Raw genomic sequence first — 21,863 nt, 5'->3', positions numbered from 1 at the left:
TTTTTATTACGTCTTTTTAGTAACACTTTCTGCAAATTTATCGTTTTTTATAGGTTCTTGATGCGGCGACCAAAGAACAGGCGGAAGAACAAAATAAAGAGATCACACACAAAGACGATGAAATTGAAGATGAAACCATGGACGTAGAAGGTGCGAGTGACGTACCAGAAAGTAAACAAGAGGAAATGGATGTGGACGTCACCGATACTGAAAACCAACAACCTCTAAAGCAAGATCAGAACAAGAATAAGTCTGAACGATCGAAACAACATCCTGATGGTAAGTAACATTTCTTGATTTTTTTTGTTGCTAAATGTATTTTTGTGGTTTCAAAATGTTTTATTTAATTATTGAATTAACAATCAGAAACGCCGTTGACTTAATTGATAAAGAACATACTAATTACCGATACTGCTCATTTTCTATTTTTTGGAGTGGTCGCAAAATGGATAAATACAAAGTTTTTTTTCTGTGATTCTAAAAGTTAAAAAGTAAATTTAATTAACAAGAAATAATTGAGATCAAAACTCAAACTGAGGAAATAGAATTTTTATGTTGCCAGATATGTTTTCTTAGATATTGAATTAAAAGAACTGAATTGGTAGTTTTTTTTCTATTTTGTCTGTAATGCATCGGTAATGTTATCTTCTGGAAATAAAACTAAATTATTTCTTGTTATCTAAAATAACTTATAATAAGGGAGAATGGTGGAAACTCTCCGAACTTTAAAGTTCATATAGTAGGTAGGCAACACATTTTTATTGTTTATGTAACTGTGGTTGCCTACCAAGGTGCCCAAAGTAAAATGTGATGACGTAATAATCTAATATTTTGAATGGGTACGTTTACCCGGCGTCAATGTCAGCGGCTTAGGAGTTAAGTATGACTGCTTTATTAACTTTTAAGCCGCAGTTGTACTTATTTAAAATAAGCTCTGTTCAGTGACTTCTGACTGTTGCCTCACATCTCTTATCTCATTTCATTAGACAAAGATGAAATAAGAATGTGTTTTATAACATGATAGTATAGTTTATACGAAGTCAGTTGGGACAGGTCAAAATACGGGGTTCGATCAACACACCACATAAAGCATAGGAAAAAACGAGCAAATTTGTATGTGATTGTTCCTCATAGTAATTTACGAGGAGTAAACGTGGACTTGACGAGTAGGTGTCACAAATAATTTTACGTGTAAGCACCGTAAGACCGTTTAATTGGTCACCCCACAGTTCTTATTGGTCGGCGGCTTAAAATCTGTTTTTAGTTTCTTTCTATGCTTTAAAGGCAGTGCAGTCCGGTGTTTATAGTTTGCATTGGAGTAAGCAATAATTAATAAGCGTTTATGTACAGAGTCCCTCATTATTTTTTATTTTCACGCCGCCCATGCTCAACAAAGACGCCGACTATTTTGGTTTTTTCAGTTGTTTCAACTGACTTCGTATATACTATACCAGTTTTTGTCAGTTTCGAAAGTAAATAGCCTGAGTCATCTTATATAGAGCAGTTCTGTGTCCAAAATGCTGTTAGTATAGTGAAAAGGAAGAAATCCATATATTAAGACTTTTCATAGACTATTTCCAGAAGAAGAAAGTGACTTACATTTGCTTGATTTAAATTGCCAGAATCATCTAATGCCATTTCCTCTAATCATCTAATCATCATCATAAAAATCATCTAATGCTACTGAAAACCTTCTTAAAAGTGCCAGAGGCCTCTACAAGTGTCTTAAACCTTCCCAGAATTGTCTTAATTTGTCAGAGGTCTCTAGGACCATTTTGAAAGTTCCATAGACTTCTAATTGTTACTAAGAATTTTCTAAAAAGAGCCAAAATCCTCTACAAGTGTCTAAAATCTTTCTAGAATTATTTTAAATTGTCAAAGACCTCTGAGATTATTTTGAAAGTTCCATAGATTTATATATTCCTCTACAAGTGTCTTAAACCTTCCCGTAACGGTTTTAAATTGCCATAGACCTCTAAATGCTACTGATGAGAACCTTCTTAAAAGTGCCAGAGGGCTCTAGTACCGTTTTTAAAGTTTTATAGATCTCTAAATGTTACTGAGAATTCTCTAAAAAGTGCCAGAGTCTTCTACAAGTGTCTTAAACTTTTTGAGAACTTTCTTAAAAGTGCCAGAACCCTCTAAAACTGTCGTAAACTTTCCTAGAGATGTTTTAAATTTCCAGAGGCTTCTAGTACCATTTTCAAAGTTCTATAGACTTCTAAATGCTACTGGGAACCTTCTTAAAAGTGCCAAAGGCTTCTAGGACTATTTTTAAAGTTCCATAGACTTCTAAATGTTACTAAGAATTTTCTAAAAAGAGCCAAAATCCTCTACAAGTGTCTAAAATCTTTCTAGAATTATTTTAAATTGTTAAAGTCCTCTGCGATTATTTTGAAAGTTCCATAGATTTATATATTCCTCTACAAGTGTCTTAAACCTTCCCGTAACGGTTTTAAATTGCCATAGACCTCTAAATGCTACTGATGAGAACCTTCTTAAAAGTGCCAGAGGACTCTAGTACCATTTTTAAGGTTTTATAGATCTCTAAATGTTACTGAGAATTCTCTAAAAAGTGCCAGAGTCTTCTACAAGTGTCTTAAACTTTTTGAGAACTTTCTTAAAAGTGCCAGAACCCTCTAAAACTGTCGTAAACTTTCCTAGAGATGTTTTAAATTTCCAGAGGCTTCTAGTACCATTTTCAAAGTTCTATAGACTTCTAAATGCTACTGGGAACCTTCTTAAAAGTGCCAAAGGCCTCTAGGACTATTTTTAAAGTTTTATAGATCTCTAAATGTTACTGAGAATTCTCTAAAAAGTGCCAGAGTCCTCTACAAGTGTCTTAAACTTTTTGAGAACTTTCTTAAAAGTGCCAAAACCCTCTAAAACTGTCGTAAACTTTCCTAGAGATGTTTTAAATTTCCAGAGGCTTCTAGGACCATTTTCAAAGTTCTATAGACTTCTAAATGCTACTGGGAACCTTCTTAAAAGTGCCAGAGGCCTCTAGGACTATTTTTAAAGTTTTATAGATCTCTAAATGTTACTGAGAATTCTCTAAAAAGTGCCAGAGTCCTCTACAAGTTCTTAAACTTTTTGAGAACTTTCTTAAAAGTGCCAGAACCCTCTAAAACTGTCGTAAACTTTCCTAGAGATGTTTTAAATTTCCAGAGGCTTCTAGTACCATTTTCAAAGTTCTATAGACTTACTTTTACACTTTTACTAAATGCTATTGAAACCCTTCTAAAAAATGCCAGAGTCTTTGACAATCAATCAATATAACATTTAATCGGCGACATTTTTTATTACATTATTACGTCATATCATTTTACTTTGGTTTTTGGCATACACAATGCCTATGTCGTGCAGTCCTAGTAGACAACCACAGTTGATAACAAACATCAACGTAAAGTTATGTAACTGTAAAATCTCAATGCTAATTTTATTGTTTAAACTGTAAATTAAAGTAAAACTGCACCTATATAATTAACTCTAAACAGTAAAACATTTTTTCTTGTTACAGGTGAAATCTTGGAAGAAATCGACAACGTTGATGTAGAAGGTGACGTTATAAAAACCTCGACAGTGTCACGAGAGGTAGAATCATCTTACCACACTCAGTATCACCTGCTTCAAGAAGCAGCCGCTTCGAAACTGACTCAAGAAGAAATTAATAACATGCGAGAGCAGGTGGAACAAGAACTATCTTGCTGGAAATCCCGTCCGTCTACCATAGAAGCTGAACAAACCTGGCAGAAGATATCAGCAGTAACTTCAAACCTGGCACAAGACTTATCCGAACAACTTAGATTAGTTCTTGAACCGACCAAAGCAAGTCACTTAAAAGGCGACTTTAGAACGGGAAGAAGAATCAATATGCGAAAAATCATTCCTTATATAGCGTCCCAGTTTAGAAAAGACAAAATTTGGTTAAGAAGAACAAAACCTTCAAAAAGAGAGTATCAAATCGTACTTGCAATTGATGACTCCTCAAGCATGAAAGACAATCACTCCAAAGAGCTGGCGTTTGAGAGTGTAGCTTTGGTATCCAAAGCGTTGTCTTTGCTCGAAAGTGGACAGTTAGCTGTGGTTGGTTTTGGAAAAGACGTTGAAATTCACCACAAATTGACTGAACCATTCACGGATAAAAGTGGAGTGGACTTACTTCAAAACTTCCAATTCAACCAAGACAAAACGCACATAGGAAAGTTGGTTCACTTTGTAACGGAAATGTTTGAGCAAAACAACATTCAAGCGACCGTTTTAAACGCGAAACTTTTGGTAATAGTAAGTGATGGACGTGGAGTATTTTCGGAAGGGAAGACTTATGTTATGCAAGCTTTAAGACAAGCGAAACTGGCCAATGTTTTCATAGTTTTTGTTATTATCGATAATCCGGAAAATCAGAATTCAGTTCTGGATATTCGTAGTGTTACTTTCAATGAAGGAAAAATGCGTGTGGAAAGCTATATGGACGAGTTTCCGTTTTCTTTCTATATTATTTTAAGGGATATTAATTCGTTACCTGGTGTTCTAAGTGATGCGCTAATGCAATGGTTTGAAATGGTTACTTGCGAATAAGCTTACTTTATACACTATATTTTTTTTATTATTATGTCTAGTTTATAATAATATGTTTTTTTACTAAAATAAATGTTGATAAGTATTTGTTTAATTTTTATTTTCTCCTGTAAGACTCCTTCACCAATTGTCAAGAAATCTTAATTTACCTTCTCTCATTGCTGTGTTCCTGATATAAAATTCAATTATTGCAGAAAACACCATTTTTGTACAAAATTAAATCTTATTAGCAGAGCTGAAACGCAACGAGGTAAATTTCAGTTATTCCTAGTACTTGACTCCTCCCCCTCCGCCAATTGTCAAGAAAGATTAATTTACCTCGTGTTACTTCTGTGCTCCTGATAGACCATCTAGGCATTTACGAATATTCTACCGGTAGATTTTAAAGATTTTTGCAGAAAACCATATTTTTACCGAAAAATCGAAAATTGTATTAGGAGAACAGAAACGCAAGGAGGTAAATTTCAGTTAAGTGCCAACTTAACTCCTTCGCCAATTGTCAAGAAATCTGAATTTACCACTTGCCATTTCTGTGCTCCTGATACAAAACTGAATTATTGCAGAAAATTACCATTTTTCGACAAAATTGAAAATTTCATTAGGAGAGCGGAAACGAAAGGAGGTAAAATTTTAGTTGCTCCTGATAACTGATTCATTCACAAATTGTCAAGAAATCTTAATATACCTCCTGTTATTTTATGTGTTCCTGATACAAAATTAAATCCCTCAAAAAAAGGGAACCGAAACAAAAGGAGATAAATTTTAGATGTTCCTCACATAAGATTCATTCACCGAATTGTCAAGAACACTAGATACATTCACCAAATGTCAAGAAAATCTTTGTTTGCATAGTACACAAGGTTGACTACAAAAAAACGCTATTTTTTCATAGAATAAAGTTTTATTTTATTTTTCTCTCTGTATATTAATACAACGGACGTCAAACAGCAAATCTTTCAACCTACAATCTCGACTTAAATCTACCGAATCGATCCTCGACGTCGTCCTGTCCATTTGCATGTCATGCTCGTCGCATAAAATTTTCCTGGAATAATCGATATCAATTCGGTTACTTTCCACTTATCGGCAAGGGTTGAAAATTAGTACACAAACATTCACGACATAAGCACGTTACGTCCGTGGGATTGCAAGTTTAACGTATTTTGCGGTGAATTTATTTTGAAAATTATTATTATGCTTACCTACATGATTACAAGCAGCAACAGTTATGGAGTTTAGTCATTTGGCCGGCAAAGCAATGGATGGCATCGACTTGACGATATCTTACCATGAGGTGTCAGGCAGGAAGACAAGCGCAGAAATTATTAATGAAGCCCGGTTAGCTATAAAAGGTAAAAAGGTTAATTATTTATATAATAAATTTTAGTGCCAAATGGACATTTTATTTATGTACGACAAGAAAAGTTGATATTTTATAATTACGTATTAAAACTCCTTACTTTTTGAATATAGAAGGTAAATAAAAATATACAAAGTGTCCCATTAAAGAAAACTGTCCTCACCTGAAAAATTGCCACGTCAGTTTTTTAGAGTTGGAGGAAATATCACCAACTATGCTAATATTTAACTCTCTCTATATCTAGTATAATGAGACACCCTGTATATAGTACATGACAGAGTTCATAATTTCAGAAACTGAAAATTTGGAGCCAAGTTTCGTGTCTCCGGCAATAAAGCCTCTTCAGACGCAAAGACCATTTACACCTCGAGACAAGGAAAGACACCTATTTGGCAATAAAAAGTCAAAAACTGACAGACCCCCCAGTTCATTCAGGTAAGCACGTTATAAATCAATCACTCTGTGTATCTAATTTAACGCTATATAATTAACAGTCTTTGAAAAACAGCAATTGCAAATATTAAACGGTTGATGTTTGTGCGCCCTTAATTGTTTTTTTGTTTTGTTATTAGGCCTATTTATAACACTTAATTTGATATCAAATACTGCGCAATGTATAACCCTTTTAACCTAGTTTTTGAAACCCATTTGATCCACTTCAATCCATCAATATATGTCAGGTCTAATATAACAAATGGAGGGCTGACTATCAATTCCTAAATTTAGTACAAATAAGTTTCCTCCAGGTAATTCAGATCTAGGGCTTGGATTAACTTTTAACAACCATCGACTGATTAAATAATAATTATTTTGATATTTACATTTTTGTTATTCAACCGTTGTTTGTCCACGACCAAACAGAAAATTGTTTACTGTGCCCTTTGTTTTAGCTTAAGATATCTGCAAAACGAACCAGATTTACCATCAACACCACCAGAAAGCAAACTCTATATTCCTTCTCCGTATGTCTCAAAACAACCGTCCACACCACGAATTGATGAACTCAAAAAGTACAGTCGGTCTACTTCATTGACAGAACTAAATGGCAACATTTTTAAAATTGGAATTAAGGAGCCATGTAAGCTCAGGCTTCCTTCATTAGAAAATCGACCTTTACAGAAAAGAAAGATTTTTAATAACACCACTTCTTTGGACAATCGTAAGAAAATATTTTCTTTGAAACTTGTCTCTTAAATTATGGTTTCAGTTCCCGAAGAAAGTGAATACAAAACGGAAATTTCTAATGTGGAATCGAGAAACGCATTCAGCTCACCGCAAGAGCGTACCAACTTCGAAAATCACACCACTCAATCACTGTTTGGACGATCCTCAGCAAAACAATCAAACCTCTCAGAATGTCTACTTCTCGGCCCCCAAAACCTAACAAAAATATTCGATAACCGCCACATAATCGAGCATTCCGAAACGCTTTTTAGCAGCACAGGTTACCTCACTAAACAACATTTTCTGCACAAGCAGGAGCGCACAGATTCAAGAGCAAATTCGATTTTAGTTGACGCGAAACAGACAAGAACAATCGATGATATTTTAAATGATCTCAATAAAACGGACCTACAAAACTATAACGATGACATTGTGCAACATTTACTGGATGAACTGTACGCTTATATGGAGGAACAAGGAATGTTGAACGCCAAGATTACTTCTAAACTAAAGATTGTTATACTGAAAAGCTTGTACAGATTTGTTGAATCAAAGAATGAACAGATTTTGATTAACATAGCTCAGATTATTTTGGCTGTAAGTCCATGAATGCAGTATTTAAGTAAATCCTAGCACTGTTTAGTTAAGCAACCAGCTTTTTTGACCCACTAAGATTTACACAAATGCTGTAGGCATAAGTTTGTGACTTATGGCCACTGATAACAACACTAATTTAAGCTTAAAACATAATAGCACAGCTAAACAACTTTTTATTTTAGCTAAAAGTTACTGGCAATAACCTAAGTGGAGTATGCAAGCTCATCTTTAAAATATCCAAAAACGATGAGAATGACAAACTATTTTTAAGAAAAAACTTTCTGGGTAACTCAAGTTTTATGATTAAAACTAATTAAAATTTAATAACAACCGTTGCAGAGTTGTTTTTGGATGCCCTAGGCCGATCAAGCCCAATTGAAGACGCTGAAGCTTGCGTCTATGCTTATGGAGCCATAAAGTTTTTAACAATGAACACAAAAGTGTTGCAACAAATTTTGGATTTGGGAATTTTACCCCTTATGGTGCTTCACATTAAGCTAATCAACACGGCAGTAAGCAGTTTTTATTACAGCTTTGTACCGTTTGATGGCAAAAAACATTTTTAGAAAACTGAGAAACAACCTCTTCCAAGACAAACCAATCATGCTCTTTACCAACTAACAGGCGCTTTAAGAAACTTAGTTTCGGAGGATCAAATCTACGAGAATTTTGTGTTTTGTGGCACAATTGCACAGCTATGTCAAGCACTAGATTTGTTTTCTAGTGATACGGATATTGTTACAAATGTATCACGTACTTTAAGGTAAGTTTAAAATTGTTCTTTGTGGAGGTTACCGTTTGCGTAAATCTCAGCACAGTGAGGACAGTTTGTGATTGATCAAAACAAGCAGTAAGCTGAAAGCTGCTTTTTTGACCAATCACAAACTACCCACTGTGCTGTCACTCTCACTCAAACCTACTAATTAGGTAAGTAATAAATACCAACAATTTAGCAAAATACTCCACCATGTCCTTAGAGGTGATTCTCCTGTGTGAGATCACTCGCAAACCTAATAGCAAATCCCATTAAATTAGAATTATTTGTCATGCAAATTTAGAACGTTTTATCAGAAAAATGTAAACAACATGTAAGCACAGTGAGGACCAATCACAAACTACCGTCAACCAGTGCTGTGATTTACGCAGATACTGCACAATTGCCTACCTTGTTAATTAAAAAATTGTAATCTTTAAGCACAATTTCAACAAACGAAGTATGTTGTGATAGTCTGGTAGAAACAGACCAAATTTACGTCACATTCATAAAACTATTCGAACTACATGAAGAGAATGAGGAAATAATTGTTAGACTCACTTATACCCTTGGGAATATTGTGGCTAAAATTGACAACAGCAGAGTAAAGGTAAACTGTAAAATTAATGAAAAACTATTATTATTAAAATCATTTCAGTTTTTCAAAGCTGACAATTCAATCAAATCTCTTTTAAATCTCTGGAGGACTTATTTGGAAAGAACACTCCAAATTTGTTCATTGAAAGTAGAAAATGGCAACATTGCTAATAATTCTAGTGAGGATGTTATGATTAAGGTAATAATTAAAATTTTTAATAAAATATCATGCATAAAATGGTTTGCAGGTAATTCGAGTGATAGCCAATATTGTCATAAATCCCGACATTGGCAAAGCAATCAATAAACAGTATGGTGGAAGGCTTATTGATGAATTTCTCAAAGTGATTATTAGTAACCCCTTTAAAAAGAATCAAGAATTGGTTTTATCAGTTTTGAGTACTCTTAATAATCTCTCCTATTATTACTCAAGCGAAATGGAGTATGATATTTTTCACATGAAGCAAATTGACATAGTTGAAGGTAAGTAAAGCACCTTGAAGTCAGATATTTAGTAAAAGGTGTTAATTCAGCAATTGTGGAGTATTTCCAATCAAAAAGCAATGATCTGGTAATTGAGACCATGAGAATTTTAGGAAACCTTTCCAGGTCGAAAATTACAAGGAGTTATGTTACAGAAACTGAAATATTCCGCACGCTCATCAATCTCTTGGATACTGGTAAAACTTGCGTTTTTATGTTACTACAGTTTGACTAATCTTGCATTGCAACAGCTGAACCTACACTGTTAAAAACAACAATCGGCGTTTTCGTCAACTTAATGTCCGATAATAAAGCCAGAAAGTTATTCAAGTCTTCTGGAGGAGTTTCAAAGTTAGCTGCAATTTTAAAAAAGTACTGCGAAAACGATTGGCTTCTAGGCAGTTTAATATGCCAAGTACTTTGGAACTACTGCATTGACACCACTGACTTATATCAGCTACTTAATGAAGACGAAATAAATCAATTACTGGTCCTGTTAGCGGATTATTTAGGTAACTACATATCACAATAATAATAATCATTCATTTTAAACAAACTACAGATGAAGAGAAATTATTTGGTATTGATGAAACATCACAAGAAATGGAGGTATTTGTAACTCAAGAATACCTTATATGGGAAGAGTTTGCAAATGTGGCAACTAACCTTTTGGAAAAAATTGAATACTTCTTGGATACTTTTGACCAAATACAACTCAGTGGAGATGAAAACTCTACCATAAAAGAAGGCAGCACAAATATTAGTTATGCAGCTTGGTAAATTTAAATTAGTTGATTGTGATTAGATTTTAGAAATTATTCTGTTTTTTGTTGTTGTGATATAAAGTAGTTGCACCTGCTTAAAAATGTTTATTTAGAATATGTCAAGGTGTATAATCCATAAAATAAATTTTCTTGCTTTACTGAGATCTTTTATTGTTCCCATTCCAAATCTGGAGAAAACATGTTTTACCAGTTTGTTGGAAAAACACTTTTGTAAAAAGAAAGTCCTCTCACTGTATTTTATTCAACTTATTTATATAGATCTTACCTTAATTAAACCTTACCTCTTAAACAAAATCGCTTGGCATTAAACTAATAATATTCCTGATCTTCTCCAAGATAATAACATTATTACATATACAATTATCTAAACCATAAGGAGGCATAATAAGTAAATGATCATCAATTTTTAAATACACACCTACTTCATCAACATTAATGTACATTTGTTCCAACCACTTTTTTAATCTTTTCTTCTCATCAACTGCTTGACTGGTATCCATAAAGGTATCCTCTGTTTTTATATAAGTTTCATCCAATTCACCCGGATCAACTTCTAACGACTGAATTGCATGATGAAGAACAAATACAGTGTCAGGTTTACTTGGAGCAGTCTCTTTTGTGTGTAGTACTATAGTTTTGTACACTGGATCAATGACATACACAGTTCCACAAATTAACTGATTATTAGCAGTTGTAATTTTTACAGTTCTCCCGATCAGACTTTTCATATAAATAACGTCGTTTTTGAAAATGTTATCCTCAAAAAGATCCATTAGGAAATATTTGTGTTTATAGTGTAGTACTTAAATTTGCACCTACAACAAACAATTTAATTAATACTTGAGGTAATAAATTAATGTGTGTTCATTTGTACTTACATATATTTCTGGTGTTTGTATAAATGTGATTTGGATTATTTATAAATTAATTTTTATAAAAAAAAATTGAATTGAAAACATTGAGGTTATGTTCACTGTTCACATCTCTGATTGTCCTGCTGGCTGCTGCCAAATTGTGTCAAATTATTTTCTGTTTTTGCTTGATTTATGACCGAGTCCAGAAGAATCTTTGGATAGTGGATAAAAGGGGCTAAAAGAATATACTGTATATTGTACCGCATGTGTGTAAAAATACCTGTCCTGTTTTATGTTTATGTACCATTTATTTAGCCTTTTTTTCATATGATCAGCAAATAGTATTTGGCATATTGGCAATTATACACTAACATTAATGAAAAATGACAGCAGATAATTTTGACTTTTGACATCTAAATCAAAACAAAACCAATTTGGTATTCTTTTGCTTGGGTTTATGTTTTTGGGGGATTACCCTGCTGGTTAGAGTATTTCTCAGATCAGAATCTAATCATAATCTATCAACTATCATTTATCAAGAATTAACTGGTTAGAACTAGACCATTCTGTTCAGTTTTTTGTTAAATTGACACACCCAGCTTTAAAAGTTATAGTGCTGTTAATTTGAAATAATGAATACTTTCTCAAATTTCAATCTATTTAAGAATTTAAATCAAATACTGGAAGAATTATCCAAAGTAAGTAGATATTCTGTTTTTATTTTAATAATAATGTATTCGGCATTACTAAAAACCATTGTGACAAGCCAGAATTAGGAGCGACCATTTTCTGGCAACAAAAAATATATTGGAGCCCCCTGATGCATAAAGAGTTATTAATACTTTGATTTTGAGCAATTTGAAGACTAAATTGAAATGCTCCTATAGAATTACCTCATAATCTTGGGCCCATGTAATTAAACTTAACCAATTGTATTTGCAGCATGAAAGCCTAAGACCAGTTCAACAGTTACTCCAGGTATACAATAATGCAAAAATAAATTATGACAAACAAAAGGAAGTGGCCAAATACCCCCTAATTGTTTTGGAAGGATTGGATGGTTCAGGTTGGTAACAATTACTACATTTCAGTATGTCTCTATAAAGAACAGTAATAAATTAACAAGGTAAAACATCTATGAGCAAGAAGTTAGCGAAAAAATGCAATGCTGAAAGATGGTTAACTCCGCCTGAGTCAATCAGGTTTTTGCGCGAATACTTTGACACTAACGCGGATTTAAGGACGGCTTATTACTCTTTGGGCAATTATATTGCTGCTCTGGAAGTTTCCTGCATATTGCATCAGCAACCTGTTGTCATGGACAGGTAATGACAATAAACTTTATTGTTGTTTCATTTCAATTTATACTCCAATTTTTTTCTGTTTTGTACAGGTTTTGGCATTCCACAATGGCATATAATCTTGCGCAAAGTGTGGCCGATAATCCGGAGCGTTTAAGTCTTCCTGAACCTTCTGATGAGGTTTACAACTGGCCGGATGATCTTCTGAAGCCTAACAAAGTCATTTTATTGTATGTAAGTGAAGAGGTCAGATTGGAACGACATTCACGAAGGAATGAAAACTTGGTTACTGAACAAGAAAGACTTTTGAAAAAGAATGACTCTTTTAGACAAAAGTAGGTTCAAACAGTGTTGTCAAATTTAGAGCGAATTGCAGTTACTAATGATTTATTTTTTTATCTTTCAGCGTTATTCAAGCTTACAAAAATATGCGAGAACCCGGTGTAACTATCGTCAATGGAAATGAATCATTTCCTAAAACTGTGCATCTTCTTTATGATACTGTTAAACCTTTGTTAAACTAAGATGTAACTGATTAGTTATGGAAATGGTAATAATTATAATACCAGAAATAAATATTTAAATGTGTTATTGTGTTATAGTTTTCCTCTCAGTTCCTTTTAACTATTAAAAATAAGATTAATAACATGTTTGTCCTCCACAGTTTAAATCAGCTGATTTTGACATTTCCCCACTAGCCATTAAGCACTCCAATGAAATGTCAAATACAATCAGCTGTTTTTGACATTTTATTTGAAAAAAACAAACAAATTTTGAGTTTGAGGTGATCAATTATTACATTAGATTCTGTAGTGTTTTAGTTATAAACAAATTTAATAGAAACAATATAACTCACCTTAAACTAAAGTAGATAATTTCAATAAGTGGAAGTGATAATTAAAAAAAAATGACACAAAACCATCTGTTAAGAGTAACACAAATGAATGCTGTTTATTTAGATAAGGAAATAGAAAAATCTTTTCAATTAATTATTCAGGAAGTAGTCAAACACCTTCCGGTAGGTATAAATCAATATTACCAAACCAAATTTTATTAGGGACTACTAAATTTCAGCCTGGGATTGCAACCCCCTTCAATGAAGAATTGAATTTTCTAATCAAATTGGGAATTTTAAAGCACTCAATATTTGATCAAGGAGCCACATTTGGCCAACAGCTTATGAACATCCAATATCAAGAAATTTCAACTTTTAAAAAGTATTTGTACATCCTGTTTGGGTGTTTAAACTATATTAAATCAAAGTCAGAAATGTGTTATCCTAATCACAGAATGCATTCGACAATCTTCAAATTTGTGGTGCTTTTCAAAATTTTTAATTTTATAAATATGTTAATGTTCTTAAGGCGTGGAGAAAAACCGTTACTTGTGGAGAGGATTTTAGGGCTTAAACAAGTATACAAATCGACCACACCACCTAGAATGTTTGAGAACAAATATCTGGCTAGAGAATTGTTATGGAATGGATTTATTGTAAGTAGTGTGACAATCATTTTATGCATTAGTTACTGAAATTGTTAGTGATATCTCATTTTAATTCATTCTGACAAAACAAGATGGCCTATTGTTAATTATACCCTGATTATTATAACTTTAGTTGCACGTCATCAAGGTGAAAATGGGCGGCGTTGTCAATGTTAAAAAAAACGAACCGAAATTCAAGAATATGATTTATATTATTTTAAATTGTATTTGCAGAAATGTCTGAGTGGTTTTTGGTATTTTGATTAAACTTTTGGGGTATTGAGAGTGAGGGAAGCTTAGTTTAAGCGTGTTTAGGAGACCCTGAGTTGAGGGGTTTGAGATCTGATGTGTTTTACTTGGCATTTGTGTTTAAACTTTGAGCAATAATGGAGAAATGTTTATTTGCGTAGATTTTCAGATAGTGGCTTAACAATTCAATGTTTTGTATTGCTTGAATAAGCTTACTCATGTTAGTAAATGGTAATACTTAGCTTTAGTACTACAGACACATTTTTAGATCAAACTATAGATGTAAGCTTCACACAAAAATTTAATAGAATAAAGTTGCTTGGAGCCAGTATTCGACGATATTGGTATAACAGACAGCTACGTGGCAGGTTGTTTGTCCACAAGTAAACCGTTTAATGACCACAGGAACGTAAAATAGGATCACAAGTCACAACAAATTTCGAAAACGCTGATATTTACCTCAAACTTTTACACTTTGAGACGTATAACAATCGGGTGGGATAATCGGAATAGCTCGGTAGCAAGGAAATCGAAAAACAGACGACAACATTGCGCACTATTGCCAACATATTTTCAGTTTTAAGAGTTCGGTTGGCAATAGAATCACCTGTGTTATGACATGCAACTAAAGTGATTGGCGTTTCAAGTTAAGATTGCAGCGCCAGTTGCTCAAATTCCAAAAAGTCCCTTGCATTTGAAACATTCTGCCGATTTTTGTTGGCAATAGATTTTTAAAAATGGTTTCAACTTTATAATCTATTTTTTTCTATCTCTAGGAAGTTTTAGTGCATATAATTCCGTTACTTAACTACTACAAATTGAGAAGATTGATAAAACAGTATAATCCATTATCATCAAGAAAATTGAAGGTTAATGTGGTTTCTAAGCAGCAAAATATAACCTTAGATTGGAAATGCGCACATTGTGGCGAAAGCCCCATACTTCCACGTCATATGGGCTGCTCTCATGTATTTTGTTATGTTTGCTTAAAGGTATAACTTATCATATAATTAGGATAGTAAATATATAAAAAAAATTACTTTCAGGGTAATCAAATGGCAGATTCAGAGTATGAATGTCCGAAATGCGAGCACCAAACTCCAAACGTCACATGTCAAAGAGTAATCAGTACCTGACCAAATAAAAAATGTTGATTTTGTTATAAAAATTTGAAGTTTATTGGCTCCCAAAAATAATAAAAGTAACACAACATTTTAATATATTTTTAAATGCACTTTTCTAAGTTCTAACAACATTAAATTGTAATATTCGGTTCTGCAAATAATGTGCTAAAAGTGTTTGTTTAAAGCTCAATAGTTATTTTTTAAGGCATGCGGTATGTTTTCGTTAGTCTTTGATGTGGCGCTATAGCCCAACAATTCGGGACAAGATTTAGTTCCATCTTGGATATCTTTTAAGGTCTTTAACAAATCGTAATTTATCCCTTCTGAGACTACGGAATCATGACTGGAAAAAACCAACATGACTATTAGCAAATAAAAAAACTCTTTACTTACTTGTAATCAGGGTGTTCAGTAACAAACTTTCTGATAAATGAGGCTGTGGTAAAAATTTCTCCAGACGCTCGTTTCTGAATGAATTTTAAATACTGTTGGATCGTACAATGGGTGTCTGCGTCAACGTCCATGCCGTTTAAGTAACTGTTTATTAGTGGAATTAATCCAGGAAATTCGCCAGCCTGCAAACACAATTTGAATGATATACCATAATAGTTATTTAAATACTTGAATATTTGCTGTTTTGGCAGATCAGACATGTTTGCCAAAATCACTTAGAAACACTAATTGCGTCTGAATTGAATCCTATTTAAGTAAAAAACCAAAATCCAGATACTTACTAGAGGTACTAGACAATAAAAAAAATGTAAAGAACTGACTTCAGCTGATATCTGTCACAAATGACACCCTCACACAGTGCAGCAATTCTAAGTGGTAAAAGTGGTAATAATGACTTGCTATATTGAGATATTGAAAAACAAAAACTAATACCAATTATATAATAGTCCAAATAGTCATTTACCTATTTTTTAAATAAGAGTAAACCTGTTGGAAAATGTATTTAAGCAGCAATTTACAAATTAATGTTTGATAAGGCAAAACTATAACAGCCACACTGTGCCAAAGTTATATTTTTATTGCACATAAAAGATCCATCAAATATTGCAAAAATGCTTTTGGGAATTTGCGATTTTTTGCGCTTATAGTTATACAGAGTGTCTTGTAAAAAACACATGATCAAGAGTACTGTGACATTCTTTAGATTGAAAGATAACGACTTGACGTAAATGTCATTAAAAAATCTATCTGGTTCCGTTGCGATCAAAGAAGTTTGAGAACAAGTTCAAAATGCGTCCAAAGTAGTCAAAAATCTTCCAAAACAGTCTAAAGCTACCAAATGCTCTTCAACTAGTCTAGAAGCTTTCAAAACCGTCTAAAAGCTTCCGTATGATTCTAGAGCAGTTTAAAAGCTTCCAAAAATTTCTAGAACAGTCTTTCAAGATTATCAAATTCCTCTAAATCAGTCCAGAACTTTTAATATGCTCTTTAAATTGTCCAAAAACCTTCTAAATACCACTGAAGTACTCCAAAAAGATTTCAGAAACTTCCAAAACACTATAAAAACTCCAAAAGAGTGTCTAGAAGCTTCCAAATGCTCTTCAACTAGTCTAGAAGCTTTCAAATGCTCCTGAAGGAGCATAGCAGCTTCCAAAAGATTTCAAAACAGTCTAAATGTCTCCGTATGCTCCTGTTTTTATAGATCTTAATGAAACTTCCTGTAAACTTATTTTTAAGTAATAATATATGAAGGTATATAATAATAATGAAGATACCACTCAACTCATAAAGAAGAATATTGCAAATAGAATCAATAAAAGTCAAAGTTATAAAATGTACCGTTAATCAATTTTATAACAAAAAATGTTGTTAACTTCTAGGGTACAAATTTTTATTGCGTAAATTTATATTTTATTAGTAATATGGGTTTTTTTACTTGTGTGCATTTTAATAACTGAGTTATAAATTTTCTTTAAAACATACAATATTCTCTAAAATATCACTTTGTATTATGATTGCTACTGCAAACTGGTGTATCTACAACAATGGTTAGTTAAATCTTAAGTGTAAATAAGCTTTATGAATTTTATGATCAGACTTTAACACAGACCAAGCTTAAAAAATAATGATCAGTAATATTTATTAAAACTAAACAATTAATTAAAATTAATACTACTGACCAATTTTAAAGACAGAAAGGAAATTCCAACATTCTTTCCAGCTAGATTATAGCTACCACTGTACGTCAGTGGATTATTAAATTGCATCAGGAAGGTGATTAACCTCAAATTCTCAATTATTGTCAAAATCGGTAAAAACATGATCTTAATTGATATACCATTCCTCTCTATTTTCTATTATCTCCTAAGTCCTAAAATTGTATTTAACTTCAAAATATAATTATTATAAAACTCTTATTCCTCATAGTGGTTTTCGATAATACTTACTTACTATCCTTTCATAGGTATGTGTCAAACCAAATAATTATTTTTTTACTACCAAATGAAATAGAAAATAAAAGCATTTTGTCAAAGTACAGTATTTTGTAAACAATTGAATTAACACTTACCTTTCCATTAATAATTTCATTTGCTGTCATTAGTCCTACTAAATCACATTCTTTTGGATCACAGCTTGTTCCGGCACAACACCGATTCGCTTCAGGAGGACTTACGTCCGTTGTTATATCTTTCCTGAACCAAAACTTTTGTTCCTTGCAAGCGTCCCGTTTTTGGGCGTTTTGCATGTTTTCGTCTACCTAAAAATGGACACGACCTTCACAACTAAAGTAAAACTCTAATGTAAAGTTGCGTTTAAAAGCAAACTTATGTGGAGTACTAACCTTGCTAATAGGAATGAGAAAATTTAACTGATAAGACAATATGACTCTAGTCAGTAAGACAACGAAACAAACTATAGCGGCATTTTCAAAATCAGTGACCTGGACCTCGCAAGGCCTAAATTCAACTCTCCATCCGATCGTGGAGTGCGGAGGTGGTGGTTTGAAACGCATTGTTTGCCAATTAGTAGACTGAATATTCTGTAAAAATAATATAACATTATTCATGCAAGATGATGCAGACAACAGAATTTTTCTATCAAAAAGTCATAACATAACATAAACATAATTCCAAATAACTCATAGTTTGTTTTCCTAGAACTACTCACCTCAAAATGATCTGTATCTTCTTCATCGTTCTGATTTACCTTCTCAGAGAACAGCGACACCGTATCTCTAATAAACAAATGAGCAATATGTTGCGCTAGCAAATGATCAATTCCATTATCCCTAAGTTTCCTGTAATCTTCTTCATTGAATAATACTGTAATGTCGTTATACTTTTCACCTTGTGGTGATAAATAGGAATCGATAGAATCATATCTAGACTTTTTTATCACAAATTTATTTTCTTTCAATGGTTTAAGGCCCCTTTCTTCTTCTGTACGACAGTCAACAGAACCGGATATTACGTTCCAACGACAGTCCACATCCGTTAAAAAGCCGCGATGTATGGGCGATGCAGCGGTAAATGCCAACTGAATGTTTTAAAATATTAACTTGATTTGATTAATAATTAATTAAAACAATTACCATAATAGGACACAGAGGTGTAAGCTGATCATACAAAATTCTGGCTTCCTCAATATTGCAAGCTTGAAAAGTCAATTGTAAACAACAGCAACCCATTCCAAAACCCATCGCGTCCAAATAAACACAATCGGGTTTTGCGGCTTTTCGAATTGTATGAGAATCGTCGACAGGGATTTTTGTATTTTTGTCTCTGAAAACTTTTGGAATTTGGTAAAGTATGAAATTTAAAACTTGCTGGAAACTTGTTTTTGACTTTTTGTTGTTGTTTTATATGTATCAAATCTGTTTAGCAGAACTTGTAGGAAAATTATTAGCTCTCAACAAACATAAAGCGTCCAAATCAAGTTTCAATCAGTAAGTGTTGGAAGAAGTTAGAATTTTAGATCAGTAAGTCAGATTTAAGTTAGAAAATGACGAAGTTTAAGTCAAAAAACTTGAAAATTGACTTCTTGACAGACAAACTTAAAACGTCCAAATCAATTTTCAACGTTAGTGTTGGGATTTGAGTCAATATACATGGAAATTGGAATTTTAAGTTAGTAAGTAAATTTTCTAGCATAAAGTCAATTTAAAACTAGAAAATAACGAAATTTGATTCCAAAATTCCCAAACTGTCACTTTTCTTCTGTTTCTTTTAAGATGACTAACTTGGTTACTATGACAGTTGGAAATTTAGTTTAAACGTTAAAATGTAGCCGTAATTTTGACATTTTTACCTGAATACAACTTTCTTTCAAAAATCACAAATAACCAAGATATTTGACGTGAAATACAACTGTACTAGAAATAGTGAAGATCTTACAATTTCAAAGCCCCTAACTTGGTGCCTATGACAGCTAGGAGGTTCATCCAAACGTCGAAATGTAGCTTGTAATTTGAATTTTATTTTATCCCAGCATATATATTTTTTTAATCATAAATAACACAGATAGGAAATAAAGCAGTGCATGTAAACAAGTTTTATTAAAACTATCATAATTTGACAGTTCCTAACTTGGCTAGTGACAGTTAGAGGAGATTCGTTCAAACGTGAGAATGTAGCCCAAAACTTCTGCTTCCTTTTGTCAAGTCAAGGGTTTTATGGAAAAACACCAACAACTAAGAAAACTGTCTTAGAACACTGTGGTGCACACCATCAGTTAAACATAAAACTTACTAATATATTCTCTTTCACAGATTTTAAAGGTACAGTGTGTTCCTCATAAACTCAAAAGGGATGATTTTCCCACTTAGTCCCTTGGTAAATATTTTTTCCCCAACAAAAAATATCCCCAAAGAAAAAAAATCCTACTTTTTGGGGAAAATCCCCTAGTCTGATTACAAACCAAAATCAGGTTACAAAATAAAAACAATTACTTGGCAAGTTGATGGCCACATGTTCACCGCGACGTTTCCGTATATTTCGAACCAGATTCATGAATCGTGGATGACCGGGAAAAAACTGCTTCATCAGGAAAAAATAATGATTTGGTTCCTCCTGCATTAGGAGTTGGTTTTGATGGCGGTTCTGTAAAATCTGGACAGCCTAATCTAAAACCAAAATATATTGTTTAAGTCAATTGAATCCATTAAACAAAGTTTTTAGCCTACAAGGTTAAACTCATTCATTCAAATCATAAAAGCTGATTTATTAGCACAAGTATTAATTTCATAACATACAGAGTATTTTAAATAACTGTGCAAATAACAATTTGATAAACTGCAGTTTATTAAAAAAGAAAATCAATGCCATGAGATGATTATATTATATTATGAACCTTGAAGTACTTATAAAACATCCTTTTATGTAGTATTTATTTTTGTAATTGATGGTTTGGAGAGGATGGAATAAATAGCAAAAAAACTGTATATAAAATACGCTAGGATATATTGTTTTAACTAAATGGTTGTAATGGTGTTGACAGGACAGTCTGAATAATAAATTACAAAATATAACAACTGATTTTAAATGCAGCAAACAACTTAAAAACATCCAAATTACCAGTTTTAAGAGTGAAATAACACAGAATACCACTTTTTAATGTTAAGCCAACATATTGAAGTGATTTTAAAACTTTGTCCACTTAGAAATCTCATCTTCAAGTCAAGGTGAATAAAACCTTTAAAAAATCTAAAAATCTTATTACCTTGGGAAACTTGTGATTGACATTAAACACTCTTGCTCCTGTAGCAGTTCACTGGCTTCCTGTCTCCTCAGTTTCATGTTAGATTCCACAATATTAAAATGGGCTAAAGTTCCTCCATAAGGTTGGCCAGGTGTCCCCTCAATCATATAAGCAGCAAACTCTGGCCTCCACAAATATTTTACAGTGTTTGGATTTTGGTGTTCCTTTTCATTGAGAATGGCTAGAAGCTCTTCAGCTCGAAGACTTACCTTTGCTTCCTTCTTTTCATCATTGAACTTTACAATAATGTACTCAATTTCGTCACCCCACTTTAGTACATCACCTTTTCGTTCTTTCAATTTCTTATAGATGTTAATAAACTGATTTATACCATGTTCTCTTACATGAGAGGCTAGTTTTTTGGTTTCTTCCCATGACAATGGAGTGCCTTCGGTAAGTAGTCCCATATTGTCAAAATGCTTAAGCGTCGAATGAGTAAGTAAGCAAGAACTTGATTTTACACTACTTCTAGTACCAATATATAATAGGAATGCTTATCTATACAAACAAATATTGCGCAAGAGTTATGACATTGCAGAAATCACATAGAAATAACCAATGAATCACAATTTATCCTCGTTGAAAAAGATTATTAAATTAAACAAGGTCATATTACAAAGCAGGAAAGGGGGACAAGACAAAAACTTTGTTTTTTTTAAATAAATTCAATGGTTTAAGATTTCAAATTTGTCATTCTGTCAAAGAAATGCATGAAATTTCGACAGATCCCAGACAAACAATTTGGCATGTTGCCAAACATAGAATAAAGTATACAAATAAAAGTTCCGTCCCTTTACCATTACCGACAGTAGATATTACTCAAAAT

At 32.9% G+C, this 21,863-nt stretch overlaps 6 protein-coding genes across 11 annotated transcripts in view; 4 read left to right on the top strand and 2 right to left on the bottom strand.

The window, feature by feature from the left end:
* LOC145733675 (midasin) overlaps positions 1 to 4,663 on the top strand; it is an 82,226-nt gene extending 77,563 nt beyond the window's left edge. The window contains exons 39-40 of the mRNA XM_081986606.1: positions 54 to 279; positions 3,521 to 4,663. Of these exons, the coding sequence (XP_081842732.1) occupies positions 54 to 279; positions 3,521 to 4,578 (1,284 nt within the window). The 3' untranslated portion in view covers positions 4,579 to 4,663. The remainder of the gene's footprint in view (positions 1 to 53; positions 280 to 3,520) is intronic.
* A 796-nt stretch (positions 4,664 to 5,459) lies between these two features.
* On the bottom strand, positions 5,460 to 11,568 carry LOC145733689 (gem-associated protein 6-like). Of its 2 annotated transcripts, none has more exons than XM_081986631.1 (4): positions 11,477 to 11,568; positions 11,197 to 11,407; positions 10,600 to 11,133; positions 5,460 to 5,623 (listed from the first exon to the last, which is right to left on the bottom strand). In XM_081986631.1, the coding sequence occupies exon 3, from the start codon at positions 11,089 to 11,091 to the stop codon at positions 10,603 to 10,605; it is 489 nt and encodes a 162-aa protein (XP_081842757.1). In that variant the 5' UTR covers positions 11,092 to 11,133; positions 11,197 to 11,407; positions 11,477 to 11,568; the 3' UTR covers positions 5,460 to 5,623; positions 10,600 to 10,602. The 2 variants fall into 2 exon arrangements, with proteins under 2 accessions (XP_081842757.1, XP_081842756.1); XM_081986630.1 differs by lacking the exon at positions 5,460 to 5,623 and adding an exon at positions 5,784 to 5,921 and having other exon boundaries at positions 11,477 to 11,567.
* On the top strand, positions 5,623 to 10,455 carry LOC145733678 (armadillo repeat-containing protein 2). 3 transcript variants are annotated; one of them, XM_081986613.1, is made up of 14 exons: positions 5,623 to 5,930; positions 6,232 to 6,373; positions 6,829 to 7,097; positions 7,146 to 7,382; positions 7,452 to 7,699; positions 7,882 to 7,984; positions 8,039 to 8,211; positions 8,266 to 8,462; positions 8,895 to 9,063; positions 9,112 to 9,249; positions 9,299 to 9,533; positions 9,584 to 9,730; positions 9,785 to 10,045; positions 10,096 to 10,455. In XM_081986613.1, the coding sequence occupies exons 1-14, from the start codon at positions 5,807 to 5,809 to the stop codon at positions 10,311 to 10,313; spliced, it is 2,661 nt and encodes an 886-aa protein (XP_081842739.1). In that variant the 5' UTR covers positions 5,623 to 5,806; the 3' UTR covers positions 10,314 to 10,455. The 3 variants fall into 3 exon arrangements, with proteins under 3 accessions (XP_081842739.1, XP_081842738.1, XP_081842737.1); XM_081986612.1 differs by having other exon boundaries at positions 7,146 to 7,699; positions 8,895 to 9,057; XM_081986611.1 differs by having other exon boundaries at positions 7,146 to 7,699.
* Positions 11,569 to 11,588: 20 nt separating the features above from the next.
* Positions 11,589 to 13,061, top strand: LOC145733687 (UMP-CMP kinase 2, mitochondrial-like). Its single transcript, XM_081986628.1, has 5 exons — positions 11,589 to 11,870; positions 12,115 to 12,238; positions 12,299 to 12,497; positions 12,566 to 12,808; positions 12,880 to 13,061. The coding sequence occupies exons 1-5, from the start codon at positions 11,805 to 11,807 to the stop codon at positions 12,995 to 12,997; spliced, it is 750 nt and encodes a 249-aa protein (XP_081842754.1). The 5' UTR covers positions 11,589 to 11,804; the 3' UTR covers positions 12,998 to 13,061.
* A 202-nt stretch (positions 13,062 to 13,263) lies between these two features.
* Positions 13,264 to 15,424, top strand: Pex2 (peroxisomal biogenesis factor 2). Of its 3 annotated transcripts, XM_081986624.1 has the most exons (5): positions 13,264 to 13,491; positions 13,548 to 13,690; positions 13,838 to 13,964; positions 14,981 to 15,196; positions 15,251 to 15,424. In XM_081986624.1, the coding sequence occupies exons 1-5, from the start codon at positions 13,381 to 13,383 to the stop codon at positions 15,338 to 15,340; spliced, it is 687 nt and encodes a 228-aa protein (XP_081842750.1). In that variant the 5' UTR covers positions 13,264 to 13,380; the 3' UTR covers positions 15,341 to 15,424. The 3 variants fall into 3 exon arrangements, with proteins under 3 accessions (XP_081842750.1, XP_081842748.1, XP_081842749.1); XM_081986622.1 differs by having other exon boundaries at positions 13,548 to 13,964; XM_081986623.1 differs by having other exon boundaries at positions 13,548 to 13,968; positions 14,985 to 15,196.
* Positions 15,359 to 21,721, bottom strand: Gclc (glutamate--cysteine ligase). Its single transcript, XM_081986615.1, is given in 9 exon segments — positions 15,359 to 15,671; positions 15,722 to 15,903; positions 17,850 to 18,038; positions 18,123 to 18,320; positions 18,449 to 18,817; positions 18,873 to 19,069; positions 20,229 to 20,310; positions 20,312 to 20,402; positions 20,999 to 21,721. Coding segments are annotated over 9 exon segments (1,911 nt in total). The 5' UTR covers positions 21,445 to 21,721; the 3' UTR covers positions 15,359 to 15,514.
* Positions 21,722 to 21,863: the final 142 nt, after the last annotated feature.

The sequence above is a fragment of the Ips typographus genome, linkage group LG9 (assembly GCF_016097725.1).
Source record: "Ips typographus isolate SLU linkage group LG9, UJ_Ityp_2.0, whole genome shotgun sequence".
NCBI classification, from domain to species: domain Eukaryota; kingdom Metazoa; phylum Arthropoda; class Insecta; order Coleoptera; family Curculionidae; genus Ips; species Ips typographus.
The sequence above is the reverse complement of the archived record's forward strand: the minus strand, read 5'-3'. Positions and strand labels throughout refer to the sequence as shown.

Bases quoted from the DNA above. Each gene is read 5' to 3' on its own strand.
- LOC145733687 (XM_081986628.1), top strand. From the start codon at position 11,805: ATGAATACTTTCTCAAATTTCAATCTATTTAAGAATTTAAATCAAATA. The intron at 11,871-12,114 runs GTAAGTAGATAT...TTGTATTTGCAG, and splicing joins TACTGGAAGAATTATCCAAA to CATGAAAGCCTAAGACCAGT. The intron at 12,809-12,879 runs GTAGGTTCAAAC...TTTATCTTTCAG, and splicing joins AATGACTCTTTTAGACAAAA to CGTTATTCAAGCTTACAAAA.
- LOC145733678 (XM_081986611.1), top strand. From the start codon at position 5,807: ATGGAGTTTAGTCATTTGGCCGGCAAAGCAATGGATGGCATCGACTTG. The intron at 8,212-8,265 runs GTAAGCAGTTTT...AAACATTTTTAG, and splicing joins TTAAGCTAATCAACACGGCA to AAAACTGAGAAACAACCTCT. The intron at 9,250-9,298 runs GTAATAATTAAA...AATGGTTTGCAG, and splicing joins GTGAGGATGTTATGATTAAG to GTAATTCGAGTGATAGCCAA.
- LOC145733689 (XM_081986631.1), bottom strand. From the start codon at position 11,091: ATGGATCTTTTTGAGGATAACATTTTCAAAAACGACGTTATTTATATG.
- Pex2 (XM_081986622.1), top strand. From the start codon at position 13,381: ATGACACAAAACCATCTGTTAAGAGTAACACAAATGAATGCTGTTTAT. The intron at 13,492-13,547 runs GTAGGTATAAAT...ACTAAATTTCAG, and splicing joins AAGTAGTCAAACACCTTCCG to CCTGGGATTGCAACCCCCTT. The intron at 13,965-14,980 runs GTAAGTAGTGTG...TTCTATCTCTAG, and splicing joins TGTTATGGAATGGATTTATT to GAAGTTTTAGTGCATATAAT.